The sequence below is a fragment of the Ahaetulla prasina genome, chromosome 1 (genome assembly GCF_028640845.1).
Source record: "Ahaetulla prasina isolate Xishuangbanna chromosome 1, ASM2864084v1, whole genome shotgun sequence".
Taxonomy (NCBI): domain Eukaryota; kingdom Metazoa; phylum Chordata; class Lepidosauria; order Squamata; family Colubridae; genus Ahaetulla; species Ahaetulla prasina.
Window position 1 is genome coordinate 258,055,439 of NC_080539.1, and position 15,331 is coordinate 258,070,769.

At 42.6% G+C, this 15,331-nt stretch overlaps 1 protein-coding gene across 1 annotated transcript; it reads right to left on the minus strand.

Annotated features, from left to right (window-relative positions):
* On the minus strand, positions 1–15,331 carry LOC131199712 (veficolin-1-like). The gene is given in 9 exon segments (XM_058186163.1): positions 1–405; positions 2,341–2,475; positions 3,252–3,381; positions 4,273–4,406; positions 10,054–10,089; positions 10,768–10,830; positions 12,042–12,077; positions 12,080–12,175; positions 15,197–15,331. Coding segments are annotated over 9 exon segments (981 nt in total). The 5' UTR covers positions 15,297–15,331; the 3' UTR covers positions 1–154.

The window sequence follows — 15,331 nt, forward strand, 5'->3', positions numbered from 1 at the left end:
TATTGATTTTTATAAACATATATGCAATATATATTGTTTGGATACCCACTATTTAGTCTTCTTTTTTCAGGAACAGAATTCAGGAGGATATTCACATGCTACTAAGTCCATTTAGCAAGTCAGTTGAACAATTCTGAATATACTGATATTTCACCTATTGAAGTCTAATTTTCATGTCCACATATTTGTAAGAATAATGGTGCCCCTTTCCAGCATACCAGTTGATGCCATCAGCATAAGAACTATGTTCCCCTTTGTGATACAGGCCATTCAGGTTGGAAGAGTGGCAGGCACCATACCACCAACCTCCCTTGTGATTCACAGCACAACTTCCGGGTTCATAGGCATCATTGTCTTTGTCTTTTGTAGAGAATGCCATGCCTTTATGTCCTGAGAAAGAATCCCCTGAGTGAAGATAATCAGAGGAGAAAGTCAATGATTTACTGTATTCTTGCTTTCAGTCACAGTGCTACAACAGTGAAAAATATATAGAGGAAGAAGTCAGCAGGAAATCAAAAATAATAGAATGCATAACTTATATGCAGAAATTCCCTATTCAGTCTTTCACATTACAAGGTTGGAATTCCTTATACCATTGTTTGCTTAACCATGATTTATTAAATAAACCCTAATCAATGAATCATGTCACATGCCAAACTATAAACCATGGTTTACAAACACAGCTAGACTTCATAATATCCTAACTAAAAACCAACCAACATAGAACAATGTAATAAAATCACCACACACTATTATATGAGAGAGATGTAAATTATTATATTATATATACAAATTATATATGTTTAAAATTCTAGATGGAGTTCTGGACTTTATCTATTCATTAATGATTAAAGATAAAAAAATGAGAAAGAATCAAATATATACCACAAATGCAGTGGTGGGTTGCTGCTGGTTCTGTCTGGTTCTTTAGAACCGGTAGTAAAACCGGCAGGAGCCTCCGCCCACCTGCCCAAACGTCATAATTGACAATCTGCACAGGAGCAGAAGAGCGTGCATGAGCGAAGAGAACGTGTGTGTCTGCTCACGTTGTGAACCAGTAGTAAAGGTAAGTAGAACCCACCCCTGCACACATGGCACAGTTAACAGAGAATCATTTAAAAAAGACAGTGTGAAATAAAGTAACACAAAATAATAGAAAAGCAACCCTAAGGCCAAATTCAAACGTTTTACTTCCTGGTGGCAAAGTGCAACACAACAAATTTAGCTCCTTTTATAGATTTATGAATGGATCGATCTTCTAAAGAAAATAATTTCTGCTTCAGGCCAGATAACCAGTTTTGCATGGAGCTTAAGGCACCAGGCTTGGAAACCAAGAAACTGAGTTCTAGTCACACCTTAGGCATAAAACTAGCTGGGTGAGCTTGGTTCAGTTTCTCTCTCTCTGTTTCTTCCCCTCCCTCTTCCCCCCTTCCCTCCCCCTCTCCCTCCCCCTGCCTCCCGCTACCCCGACATCCCAGGAAGCAGGCATAGGCAAGCCACTTCTGAAATCTTGCAAAGAAAATTTCAGGGGTTGTCCGCGTGGTTGCCAGGAGTCAAAATGGGTTCAATAGAATAAAGTTGGTTAGTTCTTTACGCCAACCAAAACAGTAAGGAAGGGATTTTCATTTGGAGCAGCTCTTGTCATAGCAATAGCAAAAGCACTTAGACTTAGACTTATATACTGCTTCACAGTGCTTCACAACCCTCTCTAAGCCATTTACAGAGTAAAATATTGCCCCCAACAATCTAGGTTCTCATTTTACCGATCTCAGGAGAATGGAAGGCTGAGTCAACCTTGAGCCGGTTAGAATCGAACTGCCGAACCTTTGGCAGTCAGCAGTTAGGAGAATTAGCTTGCAATACCACTCTAACCACTCCGCCACCACAGCTCATAAAAGGTCAGAGCAGGCAATACTGCTCTGTTTAGCAGTATTGTCTCAGACAGCCACCATTCACAGTTACAATAGAGATGAAAAAGTAGTTTTGTGACCAATGCCCACATTTATGATTTTGCAGGTCTTCTAAAGAAAAGGAAAGCTAAAACAAGCTCATAAGCACAGTTATTGTTTCACTTACTGACTGCTTTGCTTAATAACTGAATTGCTGGTCCCAATTATGACTGCTAAATGAGGACTATGTGTACATATTCTGATAGCTTCATGTGAACACAGACATAATTGTTTCAAGAGAAGGACACTTGATTTGTTTAAAGGATGACAGAAGTATCAAATGTAATATTGCATGCAACAGTACAGAAATAATGCATTTTTTCACCATTAGTAATACTGGTAATTCTATACCAAGGTACTCAAATGAAGAAGCAGCCTCTCTATTACTCACCCATGTTGCCATCCAAATAGGAGCCCAATCTTAGCTTATAGTTTTCACTTTCATTTGCGATACTGAAACTGGAATATGTTGCAAAAGTCGTGGAACCGTTGAAATCTTCCACATCAATTCGCAATTGCTGTGTTCCTAAACACCAAAGGATAGATGTTATTAGAGAATGGATACTAGAGATACAGAAATCCTTGAAGGGAAGCATATTGATCATTATAGTAGACTTTCATTCCACAAGGACATAACCACAGGACCACCATGGCTCATAAAAAATTAGTTATCTCCTGCTTGAGATAAGGTCCCTTCCAACTCTGTTAATCTGTTAATCTGCTTTTTGATGGACATGGCTCACAGTGGAAAAGCAATGAGAACTAACAACATGGAGGAACAAAATTACAGGAGCATAAGAGTTGGCCCAGGAAAATTAAACCACTGTCAGAAAGTCACAAACTTTGATCATTTTGCACAATTAGCGAGAAAGTCATCCATGCGTTGTCACTTTTTCTTTTGCTTTCACAAAGTCAATATTTTCACCTATATAGGGCAAGTAAGGCAGTTAATTATCAGCTGTCTCGGAGGAACCATGCTACACAAAGCTTTGAGAAAATTTGCAAATTAAGAAAAAAAGTTTATTTTCCTAAGATTTCATTTATGAATTTGGAACGTACCATTAATCTTTATGGAAGGAAATGGAAGGTAAGTCTTATGAACCAACAAGAACAGATCAGAGTCTTTATACATGTGTCCCTGTGATGAAAAAAAGAGTCTCTGGTAATATTAGAGACAGAATCTGAAAGGACTGATATTCATCTTTCCTTATAAACGAATTATGATAGTAATGAGGTTATCAGTGTAAAAGTATTTAATTTATCAAACTGAGCCTCAGGTAGAAGAGGAGATTTTGGGCTTACCAGAGCTGGTGAGAAGATGGATCTTATCATTGCCCAACCAGAATTCTGATCCTTGCCTCCCAAATCCTTTCTTGTATGATTCCCAGTTACGGTAGAAATTGACAGAGCCATCCTGCCGCCTCTGGAAGACCTGGTTGAGAAAAAGAATCTGCTTTCTTAATATTATACCATTTCCACTTCGGTCTCTCGTCCTGGCTTAGTAGGTTCTTATTAGGCTATTGCTTTAAAAGTGAAGCTTTGTGGCAGGGTGACTGCATAATTAAAAAGTTGTTTGGAAGCATCACTACCCATATTGTCCGTACCTAAAATGCAGTATGAAAGGCCAATTTTGCCTGCCTCACATCTGGAGCAAAAGAAAGGAATCAAGAAAAACTGAGGTGGCATAGGATTGCCCATTTTTCCTCTAGAATAAGGATTGCCTTTTCTTCTTTGCAGAGCTTGTGGGGTTAGGGTTCCTGCTGAGGAAGGGGCAACCCAAGGTCTCCTGAACTCTGCTTCAGGCAGGTAGAAGGGAGATTTCTATAATTTCTTCCAAAGCATCTGAGAGCAAGACAAGAAGTAACAAATGGAAAGTTATCAAAGAGAGATCCCAGCTAGAACTAAGGGGAAATTTCCTGTCAGTGAGAACAACTTGCTTCCAGAAGTTGTGGGTGCTCCATCACCAGAGATTTTTAAGAAAGTCTGGACAGCCATTTATCTGGAATGGCAAAGGGCCTCCTGCTTGAGCAGACAGTTGGATTAGAAGCCCTCCATGGTCACTTCCAAGTCCGTTATTCTGTATTCTGTGCTCTGTACAAAGGTTCTCTAACCTAACCCCCTCCAGCTATGCTAGACAGCAACTCTTGAAATTCTCAGCCAGCAGGACAACAGCTGGGAATCCTAGATACTGTCCCCCCAACAGATCTAGAGGGAGCCAGATTGGAAAAAGTGGAGTTAGCCTTTGAATATTACTAATGAATTAAAAGGTACTTTCCTGCTTTCATTATGTTGGAAGCAAACATCTCTAAGATCTCTTACTTACCAACCAGCCCCCTCCATCTACTTCCATGTCACAGAAAACCACCATCTCTTTCCCTGTGATTGGATAGATGGTGTACCAGCCAGTGAGGGTCTCTCCTTGTTCATAGAGCTCCTTGCAGTTTCTGGCTCTTCCCTCTGAGAGAAGAATGCGGGGGGGGGGGATTTATTTATTTATTTTATTTATTTTTTATTTTGTTATATCAGTATATATAGGCATTAACATGAAATGAAATAGCTATATAATATATAAGCATATATATGAGCATAAATATGTAATAACTATATTAGTTGGATATAATGAAAAGAAACAATAGGACAGGAACGGTAGGCACTTTTGTGCTCTTATGCACGCCCCTTACAGTCCTCTTAGGAATGGGATAAGGTCAATAGTAGTTACCGTATATACTCGAGTATAAGCCGATCCGAATATAAGCCGAGGCATCTAATTTTACCACAAAAAACTGGGAAAAACTATTGACTCGAGTATAAGCCGAGGGTGGGAAATGAGGCAGCTACTGGTCAATGTAAAAAATAAAGATAGAGCCAAGTAAAATAACATGAATATTTATTTGAACGAAAAACAATAAAAGTGCAAAAAGGGGAAGGAGGATTCCCAGCTTTAGAAAATTTAGAACTACGCCGCCTTTGGTATGACCTGAGCATAGCTCATAAAATTATCTGCTACAATGTACTTCCTATCAATGACTACTTCAGCTTCAACCACAACAATACACGAGAACACAATAGATTCAAACTTAAAGTGAACCTCTCCAATCTAGATTGCAGAAAATGTGACTTCAGTAACAGAGTTGTTAATGCCTGGAATGTGCTACCTGACTCTGGTCTCTTCCCAAAATCCCCAAAGCCTTAACCAAAGACTATCTAGTATTGACCTCACCCCATTCCTAAGAGGTCTGTAAGGCGTGCATAAGAGCACCAGCGTGCCTACCGTCCCTGTCCTAATGTTCCCTTTAGTTGTATTCCTTTTATGTATTCAATTCATGCTTATATTTATATAATTATTTAATATGTATTTGACAAAATAAAATGAATGAATGAATGAATAGAATAGAATAGAATAAATTTTTATTGGCTAAGTGTGATTGGACACACAAGGAATGAATGAATGAATGAATGAGTGAGTGAGTTACTTCAACAACATTGTCTCACAGAAATTGACAATACAACTGCAAGCATGAAAATGAGTCCTCCTTTAGCTTCCAAGGGACCAGGGTGCCTCTGAAGGTCAGTGCTCTAAGCACTAAGAACCCAGCACAAATCTAAGCCTGTATGCACACCAATAGTGAAAATACCCTGCACAGTGTCTCTTGGCAGAGAAGGTTAATTTTCATAGGCGTTGGGGAGGCTCTTTTTTTTTTTTGGCAGGGCAATAAGGATCTCTAATATCATTAAACCCAAGTGTGAGGAAAAAGACAGCAGCTAAAATGTTAAGGCCAGTTGTGTGACCTTCTCCAATACAGTGGGCCTGGCTGTTTGCCAAAACTTAAAACACCCTCCATCCCCCTCCTGCTAAAGCTTCTTTCTTAAAACAATTGTGGTCTTTGCCTTTCATGTCGCTCAACCTTTCACCTGCCAGGTTCCTAGCCCTTCACCCTTGACCCACTGCTGTGTTTGCTTAGCATTGTGCCAATCGACTTTAGAAGTCTGTGTGTGTGTGTGTGTGTGTGTGTGTGTGAGAGAGAGAGAGAGAGAGAGAGGGAGGGAGGGAGGGAGTGCAAAAGGGGGAAGGAGGATTCCCAGCTCTAAACAAAGGGAAATCCCGGAATGCCAGCGCGAAAGGCGGTGCTCGCGTTCCTCCTCCCTTGCTCAAAAGCCCCAATAACCTTCACCAGCAAGGCAGACCCCCACGGGAAGGAAGGGGCAGGCTGACTCACCGAGCATCTGGCTGAAGAGCAGCTGCCCCAGGTCGCCCAGCACGGTGAAGCACGGAGGGAGAAGAAAGAATGAAAGAAGGGGAGGAACGGCCCCTCCTTTCTCTCTCTCTCTCTTCCAGCGCCGCGGAAGAGAAGGGGACTAGGGCACACAGGCGCGCACACACACGCCCAGCTTCTGAAGCACGGAGGGAGAAGAAAGAATGAAAGAAGGGGAGGAACGGCCCCTCCTTTCTCTCTCTCTCTCTTCCAGCGCCGCGGAAGAGAAGGGGACTAGGGCACACAGGCGCGCACACACGCCCAGCTTCTGAAGCACGGAGGAGAAGAAAGAATGAAAGAAGGGAGGAACGGCCCTCCTTTCTCTCTCTCTCTCTTCCAGCGAAGAGAAGGGGACTAGGGCACACAGGCGCGCACACACGCCCAGCTTCTGAAGCACGGAGGAGAAGAAAGAATGAAAGAAGGGAGGAACGGCCCTCCTTTCTCTCTCTCTCTCTTCCAACGGGAAAACGCCTTTCGCTATGGGGAGAGGAGGGAGGGAGGAGGTTGGCTTATTCAACCCTTCCGGCTAGCCATCCAGCCCTTCCCAGGAGAAGGCGAGGAGTTTTGGGCGGCGACCTTTTGCTAAGCGGCAGCTGCTGCTAACACCACCAGTTGGGGCGGAGCCGGGTGAGCCGCAGTAACTCCCGCCAGGCTATGCATTGGCGGGGAAGCCCTGGCGGTGCAGTCCTTCTCGGCTGAGGAGGAGGTTTCCCCCCTCTTCTCTCTCCCGTTGCGCCTGAAAAGGCCAGAAGAAAAGGTCATTCCATCGGAGTAATGGGCGAAGGCTCCTTCCTCTCCCGCCTTACCCATGCTGTGCGAGCCCGGCTGGGCTGCAACCCGCCGCCGCTCCTTCCTCAGCCTCCGGGGCTCGCGCTCTAGCAGCCGCCAAGCTCAGGCGGACTCGGCAGCTCCCATCAGCACTCGCGGCGCGATTCGGGCAGGAGGTCGGGCTCGCTCCGTGGCGGTGGCGGCGGCGGCGGCAGAGGCGCCACCGCCACAGAGCGAGCCCGACTCCTCCTGCCCGAATCGCGCGTGCAGTGCTGATGGGGAGCTGCCGAGTCCGGCCTGAGCTTGGCGGCTGCTGGGCCGGGCCCGGGAGGCTGAGGAAGGAGCGGCGGCGGGGTTGCAGCCCAGCCGGGCTCGCACAGCATGGGTAAGGCGGGAGAGGAAGGAGCCTTCGCCCATTACTCGATGGAATGACCTTTCTTCTGGCCTTGGGTGGCGCGGCGAAGCTCGTCGGGAAACCTCCTCCTCAGCCGAGAAGGCTGGCGGCCCCTGCCCAGCCCTCTCACTGCACCACCAGGGCTTCCCCGCGCCAATGCACAGCCCGCCAAGTTTGCGCCGTCCGCCCACCAGACACGGGAATGGGGGCCGGCCTGGGGGCGACAAATCCCGCGAGACCTCGGCGGGCCCGCTCCCCGTCCCTCCCATGGGAGTCCGTTCGGTACCCCCTCCTGTGCGGGGTTCCCGAAGACGTAGACTCGAGTATAAGCCAAGGGGGCACTTTTCAGCACAAAAAACGTGCTGAAAAACTCGGCTTATACTCGAGTATATACGGTAGTTTTTGGTTAAATATTTTGGGATTTTGAGAAGAGACCACAGAGTCAGGTAGTGTGTTCCAAGTGTTAATGACTCTGTTACAGAAATCATATTTTCTGCAATCAAGTTTGAAGCGGTTAACATTAAGTTTAAATCTATTGTTTGCTCTTGTATTGTTGCAATTGAAACTGAAGTAGTTTTCAACAGGAAGGACATTACAATAGATGATTCTATGAGTTAAGCACAGCTTAGGGCCTGGGTACCTACTAGACCGCCTGCTGTTACCACATGCCTCCCACCGACCCGTACGCTCTCACAGAGAGGGACTTCTCAGGGTGCTGTCCGCCAAACAATGTCGGCTGGCGGCCCCCAGGGGAAGGGCCTTCTCTGTGGGGGCTCCCATACTCTGGAACGAGCTTCCCCCGGGTTTACGCCAAATACCTGACCTTCGGACATGCCGCCGCGAACTGAAGACACACCTTTTCATCCGTGCGGGGATGGCTTGAATTGAATTTTAATGTTAAATTTTTATTAATTTTAAATGGGGTTTTTAGTGTATGGTAAATTTTAATTTTCAGGCTAATTTAAATAAGTTTTTTAAATTGCATTTTAAATTGTACTTTGTATTGTTTGTTTTATTTTGCCTGTACACCGCCCTGAGTCCTTCGGGAGAAGGGCGGTATAAAAATCAAATAAATAAATAAATAAATAAAGGTCCTGTCGGAGGCAGCGGAGTTCTAAGTTTTCTAAACCCAGGATTTCAAGTCTGGTGGCATAAGGTATTTTGTTGTTTTCAGAGGAGTGAAGAACTCTTCTTGTAAAATATTTCTGGACACGTTCAATTGTATTGATGTCAGAAATGTGGTATGGGTTCCAGACAGTCGAGCTGTATTCAAGAATTGGTCTAGCAAATGTTTTATATGCTCTGGATAGTAGTGTAGTGCTTTTAGAAAAGAAGCTACTTTTTAAAGTAGCTTCTTCTTCTTCTTCTTTTTTTAAAGAAGCTAGTGTGTGAATCAGTTCAGAGTCTCCCTGTTCTGAAAATACCGTATTATTCGGGCTATAAGATGTTCTTGACTATAAGATGCACGTTAGCTGTAGAGGAGGAAAACAAGAAAAAGAAATCTGCCTGTTCGCAGCGGCGCTGCGGCACATTTGCTGCCACCATGGTTCATTTGCTGCTACCCGATTGCCGCTGGCCATTTGCCGCCATCTGTTCATTTGTGGCCCGTTCGATCCATGATCGGTGGTGATTGGGCAGCAGCAATGGTGCCATGGTGGTGGCAATAGGTTGCGATGGTGATCCTCGCTGCCTAGATCAGTCCTGCATTGCGCTGATCACCCCTCCCTCTCGCAATATTCACTCTACAGACATTTCCACCCACTTTTTATAAGTGCATCTTATAGTCTGAAAAATACGATTTATGTATACAACAATTACAGGTTTCCATGCAAGAACTTGTCCAATGAAATCACCATAATGTCTATTGTAAGAGAATGGATACACAATATCCAATAATATTGGTATGCAATATTATTTAAAAAAATGAAAGAATATGAAAGAAAATATTTATTTACTTATTTATTTATAAAATTTATATACCATCCATCTCATATCCAACGACTCTGAGTGGCTTACAGCATATAGGTATAGGTAGATCCTTCAAGACGTGAATAAGACATACAGTATTTGAATATGTAGCAGGTTCTCCATAGTAGAGTCTTTAATTATCAGGGAGGGGGATTATGAGAGATAGAGTCTAACATTCTTAGAAGACACAGGTTGGGGGAAGCTGATATGTGCAGATGAATTGGATCACAATGATCCTTAAACTGTGATCAGACAATTTGTACTATTCCAAACATCCAGTCTAGCCTGTTCAGGCAGTTTTGCATTTATTATCCTGAGTGATAAAGGTCAAAGAAAGGGAGATCAAAACCTTGGGCCTCTGGTGGCTCAGCAGACTAAGTCTGTCTGTTATTAACACAGCTGCTTACAATTACTGCAGGTTCAAGTCCCACCAGGCCCAAGGTTGACTCAGCCTTCCATCCTTTATAAGGTAGGTAAAATGAGGACCCAGATTGTTGGGGGCAATAAAAGTTTGACTTTGTATATAATATACAAATGGATGAAGACTATTGCTTAACACAGTGTAAGCCGCCCTGAGTCTTCGGAGAAGGGCGGGATATAAATTCAAATAAGAAGAAAAGAAGAAGAAGACAAAGATAAAATCAAGCTGATGGCATTTGTGCTAATTATCTGAAGAAGTTTGAAGTGACTGAATAAGCAAGGGGAGAATGTTTAGACATACCTTCCCGCTGACAGCCTTCTAAGCGGCAGGGTTCCCCTGTGGAAATAGGGGGAAAAAATGCTTTTGAGGTGAACAGACTCAGGGTTCCAAGTAAAAGGAAATATGAAGATGAGAACTATTTCACAGTTTCTCCTCAACTTACAACCATTCATTTAATGACCATTCTGAGTTACAACGGCACTGAAAAAAATGACTTATGACAACTGTTGCAGCATCTCTGCATTCACATGATCAAAATTTGGAAGCTTGGCAACTGGCTCATATTTATAATGGCTGCAGTGTCCCAGAGTCCTGGCATCAACTTGGCAACTTTCTCACAATCAAAAGCCACTGGGGAAGCCAGATTTACCTAAGAATCATCATACTAACTTATAACAACTGCAACAATTCACTTAACAACTATGGCAAGAAAAGTCATAAAAGGGAGGCAAAACTCATTTAACAACTGTCTTGCTTAGCAATGGAAATTTTGGTCTCAATTGTGGTCATACGTCGAGGACTATCTGTATAACAACACCTTTTTTTATGCAAGTTCATTATCTATTTTCTTGCCTAGAGGAACAGACCTGTAGAAAATATACCTGCAAAGAACTTGTCTTGCAGAGTGATCACCAAAGTAGAAGCTTCAGTAAGAATATTTGTTTGGAGGCCAGGAGGCTTTAGGATTTCCATATATCTCCCTCATTAAAAAATGGATCTCTGGAGATACATTACCTTTGTCTCCTTTGTCTCCCTTTGGTCCAGCTTTTCCAGGTATCCCAGCAGAGCCCTTTTCACCTAAGGAGAACAGAACAAAGCTCCTTAAAAGAACACCTGGAATATACCAAGAGCTTTGCAAATCTTGTCTTTGTAAAAAGCAAGAGGCTTTTATCCCTCAGTTTGCAAAAAGGAGGCCACAACCCTTTGATAAACAGGAGAACTACCTATACACTTTCCACATAATGGAAGAACGTATAACTATTCTGATTGTTTTTTCAGGTTTTCCTCATCTTTCTCAAGCACTGCAAAGACTATATAACACCTTGCTAGGAAAGAACTGATTGATCCCTGGAAAGGAAGAAAGCTGATGGGCATAAGAATAGTTCTTTTAACAAAATGATACAATCCATCCTCCCTAAAAAAGAACAAGAAGTTCCAATTACAGAGGCATTCCCAACTGCTTCTATTGTACAACCATCAGCATTTTTAAAATCCTCTTCCTAACCTGAAATGCAACCTTGCTAGTGCAGCACCCTCCCTTCCTAGATGGAATTTGAGGGGCAGGGCATGATTTTCATCCCTCTGCCAAGTAACCTTGATGATGCTTTCTCCAACATCCTTTCTTCTAGACTTTCCAGGCTATGAGATTCCTAATAACAGAGCAAATAAGTTGCTAGATCTCCTTGACACCAATCGTCAACAGAAATAGGCAAACCAGAATTTTTCTTATTGGGTATGATGGATGGCAAATATGATAAAAATGTTACCTGCTTAACATTGCATATATTAACTGCGGCAAGATTAGCATTTGCTCAAAAATGGAAGTGTAAAGAAATACCCTCTGAAGAAGAAGTAATAAACAAAGTATACAACTTTGCAGAGATGGACAGACTTACATTAAAACTCAAAGATAAAAGCGAATCAAGGTACTATGAGGTCTGGAGTAAGTTCTTCAACTGGCTTGAGGGGAGGAAAAATGCCAAAAACAAAAGATAATGAGTGTCTGGAAATGTATATATCAATGTACTTGTACTTGTGAGGGTATAATAGATTTATTAAATATGTATATAGTTGGAGGAGGAGGAGTAATATAGTATATACTTGATATATAAGGAATTAGGAGATATGTAAATTTGTATATAGACTGAGGAATATATGATATAGTAACTTGAACTTGATGTAAATGTTAGAAACCAGAGACGTGGAGCAATGTTCATTGTTTTTGTTTGTTTTTAAATCTAATAAAAAATTTCAATAATAATAATAAAAAGAAATAGGCATCAACTTACCTGGGGGGCCCTGAGGTCCTGGCTCACCCTTGGTGAAAGACCATTTGTTCCTGGCACCCCTGGAATTCCAGGTATCCCTGCCTGGCCCTGGAGAACAATCCTGTCACTCCCACATTGTGCTAAGCTCTTCAGCTCTGAAATAGAAGAAAGAGTATAAACAGAGTGAAAAACTAGACATTAGGAGGAAGGTTTTCTCACAGATTGACAAGTCAGGCTAAATCAAAGTGGCTCTAGTTTGGATGCTAGAAAATAAGGATGATGCATCAGATAATATTGGATTTCTATCATGGGAAATTCTGGACAAATTCACTCTTATTTTTTACTGAGCCTTCACAAACTTTTAAAGCTTGTATTTTTCGAACTGCAAGAGAAAGGGTGAAAAGGACAAAAGAACAATGACATGTACAGGATACTCTTAGGAAACAATCCTTGATATTAACATGTGCAAATTTTCTTTTCAAATATTCTAGTTGATTACTGTACATACTTAATATAGTGGGAAATCAAGTGTTTCCACAAAAGAGTGCTTCAGTGGGAGGCCAGAAAATATTTGTCCTCTAATGAATCTGTCTATACCTATAAGCAATGGTGGGATTCAAGTAATTTAACAACCGGTTCTCTGCCCTAATGATTTCTTCCAGCAACCAGTTTGCCAAATTGCTCAGAAAGTTAACAACCGGTTCTCCTGAAGTGGTATGAACTGGCTGAATCCCACCACTGCATATAAGATTCAGATTTCTTTCTTCTCATTTATATTTTCAAATGTACTCCTAAAACTTGCTAAATTTTTGGATAATGCACAGGTTTTTTTTTTTTGGTTTTTTTTTTAATGCACAGGTTGTACAATCATTAAATTTAAAAGGACACACATGTGTCTTTAGTGATTTGTACAGTAGAAATATTAAATCCATAGGTTTAAAAGATTTGATGTTTATTGACAGATTTCACTTAATTTCCACAAAATGTGTAATTAGGCACCTCTTTCATTGCCATCTCTGGCCCCACCCAGCCAACACAGCATGTTGGCTGTCTGATCTGCAACAAGGAAGCTCAACTGCTTTCTGAGCCAACCGCACTCCCTCCTCCCAGTCAATTGCAGAATGCTAAAAAAAACCAAGGTGGGACTATATCCTCTTCCATTCTAGTATTTGCTTTTTTGCAAAAAGCAGAAAGACAGTTACCTATCTCAATTCTGCGGGGGAGTAAAGGTGAGGGGAACCCCAATGAACTGTTTTTGCCAATGGGGAACTGCAGCAACTCTGGAAAATCTTCAAAACTGTCTTTACCGTGTTTACTCTACAGTAAAATATAAGCTACTTCCAAAGCTGATTGATTCAGCACATGAAGCCCACCTGGAGCCTCTCATGCAGGGGTGAAATCTAAAAATTTTCCCTACCGGTTCTGTGGGCGTGGCTTAATTGGTGGGCGTGGCTTGGTGGTCAGATGACTGGGTGGGCATGGCCAATAACAATAAATAATAAAAATAATAAACAAAGTATATAAAACAATAATAGGTACCAAAAACCAACTTTCACACTTTACACACACACAACACAACACAACACAACTGATTCACACACAATGTAAAAGCAGCTACACTTCACACACTTCACCCAGCCACAAAAAGCTCAAAAATCAACTTTCACACTTTACACACACACAACACAACTCACTCACTCACACATGCACACACACAATGCCACATACAGCTTTGTGAGATTTTGCGTGTTTGTGTAGTTAGAGTGAAACACTATAGAAACACACCAAATCTTAGAAAGCTGCACAAATATTTTATTTTATTTATATTTTTTAGATCTGGGGTCTCCAACCTTAGTAGTAACTTTAAGGTTTGTGGACTTCAATTCCCAGAGTTCCTCAGCCAGCAAAGCAGGCAGTCAGTTGCTAGCAGATTCAGGCAGATAGATTTTACACAGGCATAGTCAGTCGCTAGCTAATGCTTTGCCAGCCCGAAAGGAGCAGGAATAAGGTAAGTGGGGAAGGGGCGATTGGGTGGGCATGGGCTGTTGTAAGAGGTTGTTACAAATGATTTTAAAAGCCTGTGAGGGTCAGGAAACTCCTCTGGGATCACCAGAGGGAAAAAAGTTTTTAAAAGGCTCCTCTGACGATCCCATAAGGCTTGCCTCGTGGCAGCCCAGAACCTCTTAAAAGGATTTTTTCTACAAGCTCTTTGGCTGTAGAGAGCTTGTAGAAAACATGGTTTTTTAAGGTTTTTTAAGGTTCTGGTGATGAGGAACTCAGGTGGGATTGCCAGAGGAGCCTTTTAAACCTTTTTTTTCACAACTTCTTCGGCTGAAGAGGTTGTTAAAAAAAAATTTAAAGGCTCTGACGATCTCAGCTGAGCTGCGGGAGCCTCAAAGGCTTTTTTTTACTTTTAAAGGCATGTTTTCGGCTGAAGAAAAACCTGCTTTTAAAAGTAAAAAAAAAACCACCTCTGCTGATGGTGCAGCTCAGCAGAGGCAGGGGGGCAGGGCCAGGGATTTTTGCCACCGGTTCTCTGAACCAGCAGCCGCCATCGCTACCAGATCGGGTGAGCCGGTCCGAACCGGGAGCATTTCACCCCTGCTTTCATGACAAGATTAGCTCAGCCTTTATGCGTGAAAAAGGCTTTTGGCGCAACGCTCCCTGTCATCTGATTAGGAGTGTCTTTCAAGCTGGGAACCAGTACATTCTACAGAATAGAGCAGGCATCTTTTTATAAGGCATGACTTTTTTGGCCAAAGACAAATTCCACTGGTCTATTTCTTTCACCATCCATTAAACCCCTTTCCTAGAATGGCTGTAATTTCACTAAAGTTTCTTCTGTGGATCTGACAACTTTGCTCTTTGAACATCCATTCCTCCCTCTGGCCAATAAACAAGCAGGAAATGGCTACTAGACAATGCCTTCCCCACATTGCTGTATTTGGGTTTCACAGTGAGGGAAAAAAACACACAAAAAACAAAATTAGCCATTGCCTGGAGCTAACCAGCACCTTCCCCAAAGGGAGGGGAAGTCCCAGGAGTTGGAAGGTGAAATGAGTGGGGAGATGGATTTCCCACTGATGATGAAATGCCCTGCAGTAGTGGGGGAAGTCCTCTAGACCAATCTATCTTACTGAACTGGCTCGCTCCAGAAAGGACCAATTGAGACTCACGTGCACAGCAGCTGGTTTCTGTCTCCTCCTGTGTGGATAATCCCCTCTCTGCAGACAGAGCAATCAGGAATAGGAAGCAAAAACCAATCCAAGTTGTCATCTTGCCTCAGGGAACCTAGTTTCCTGTCCTTTAAC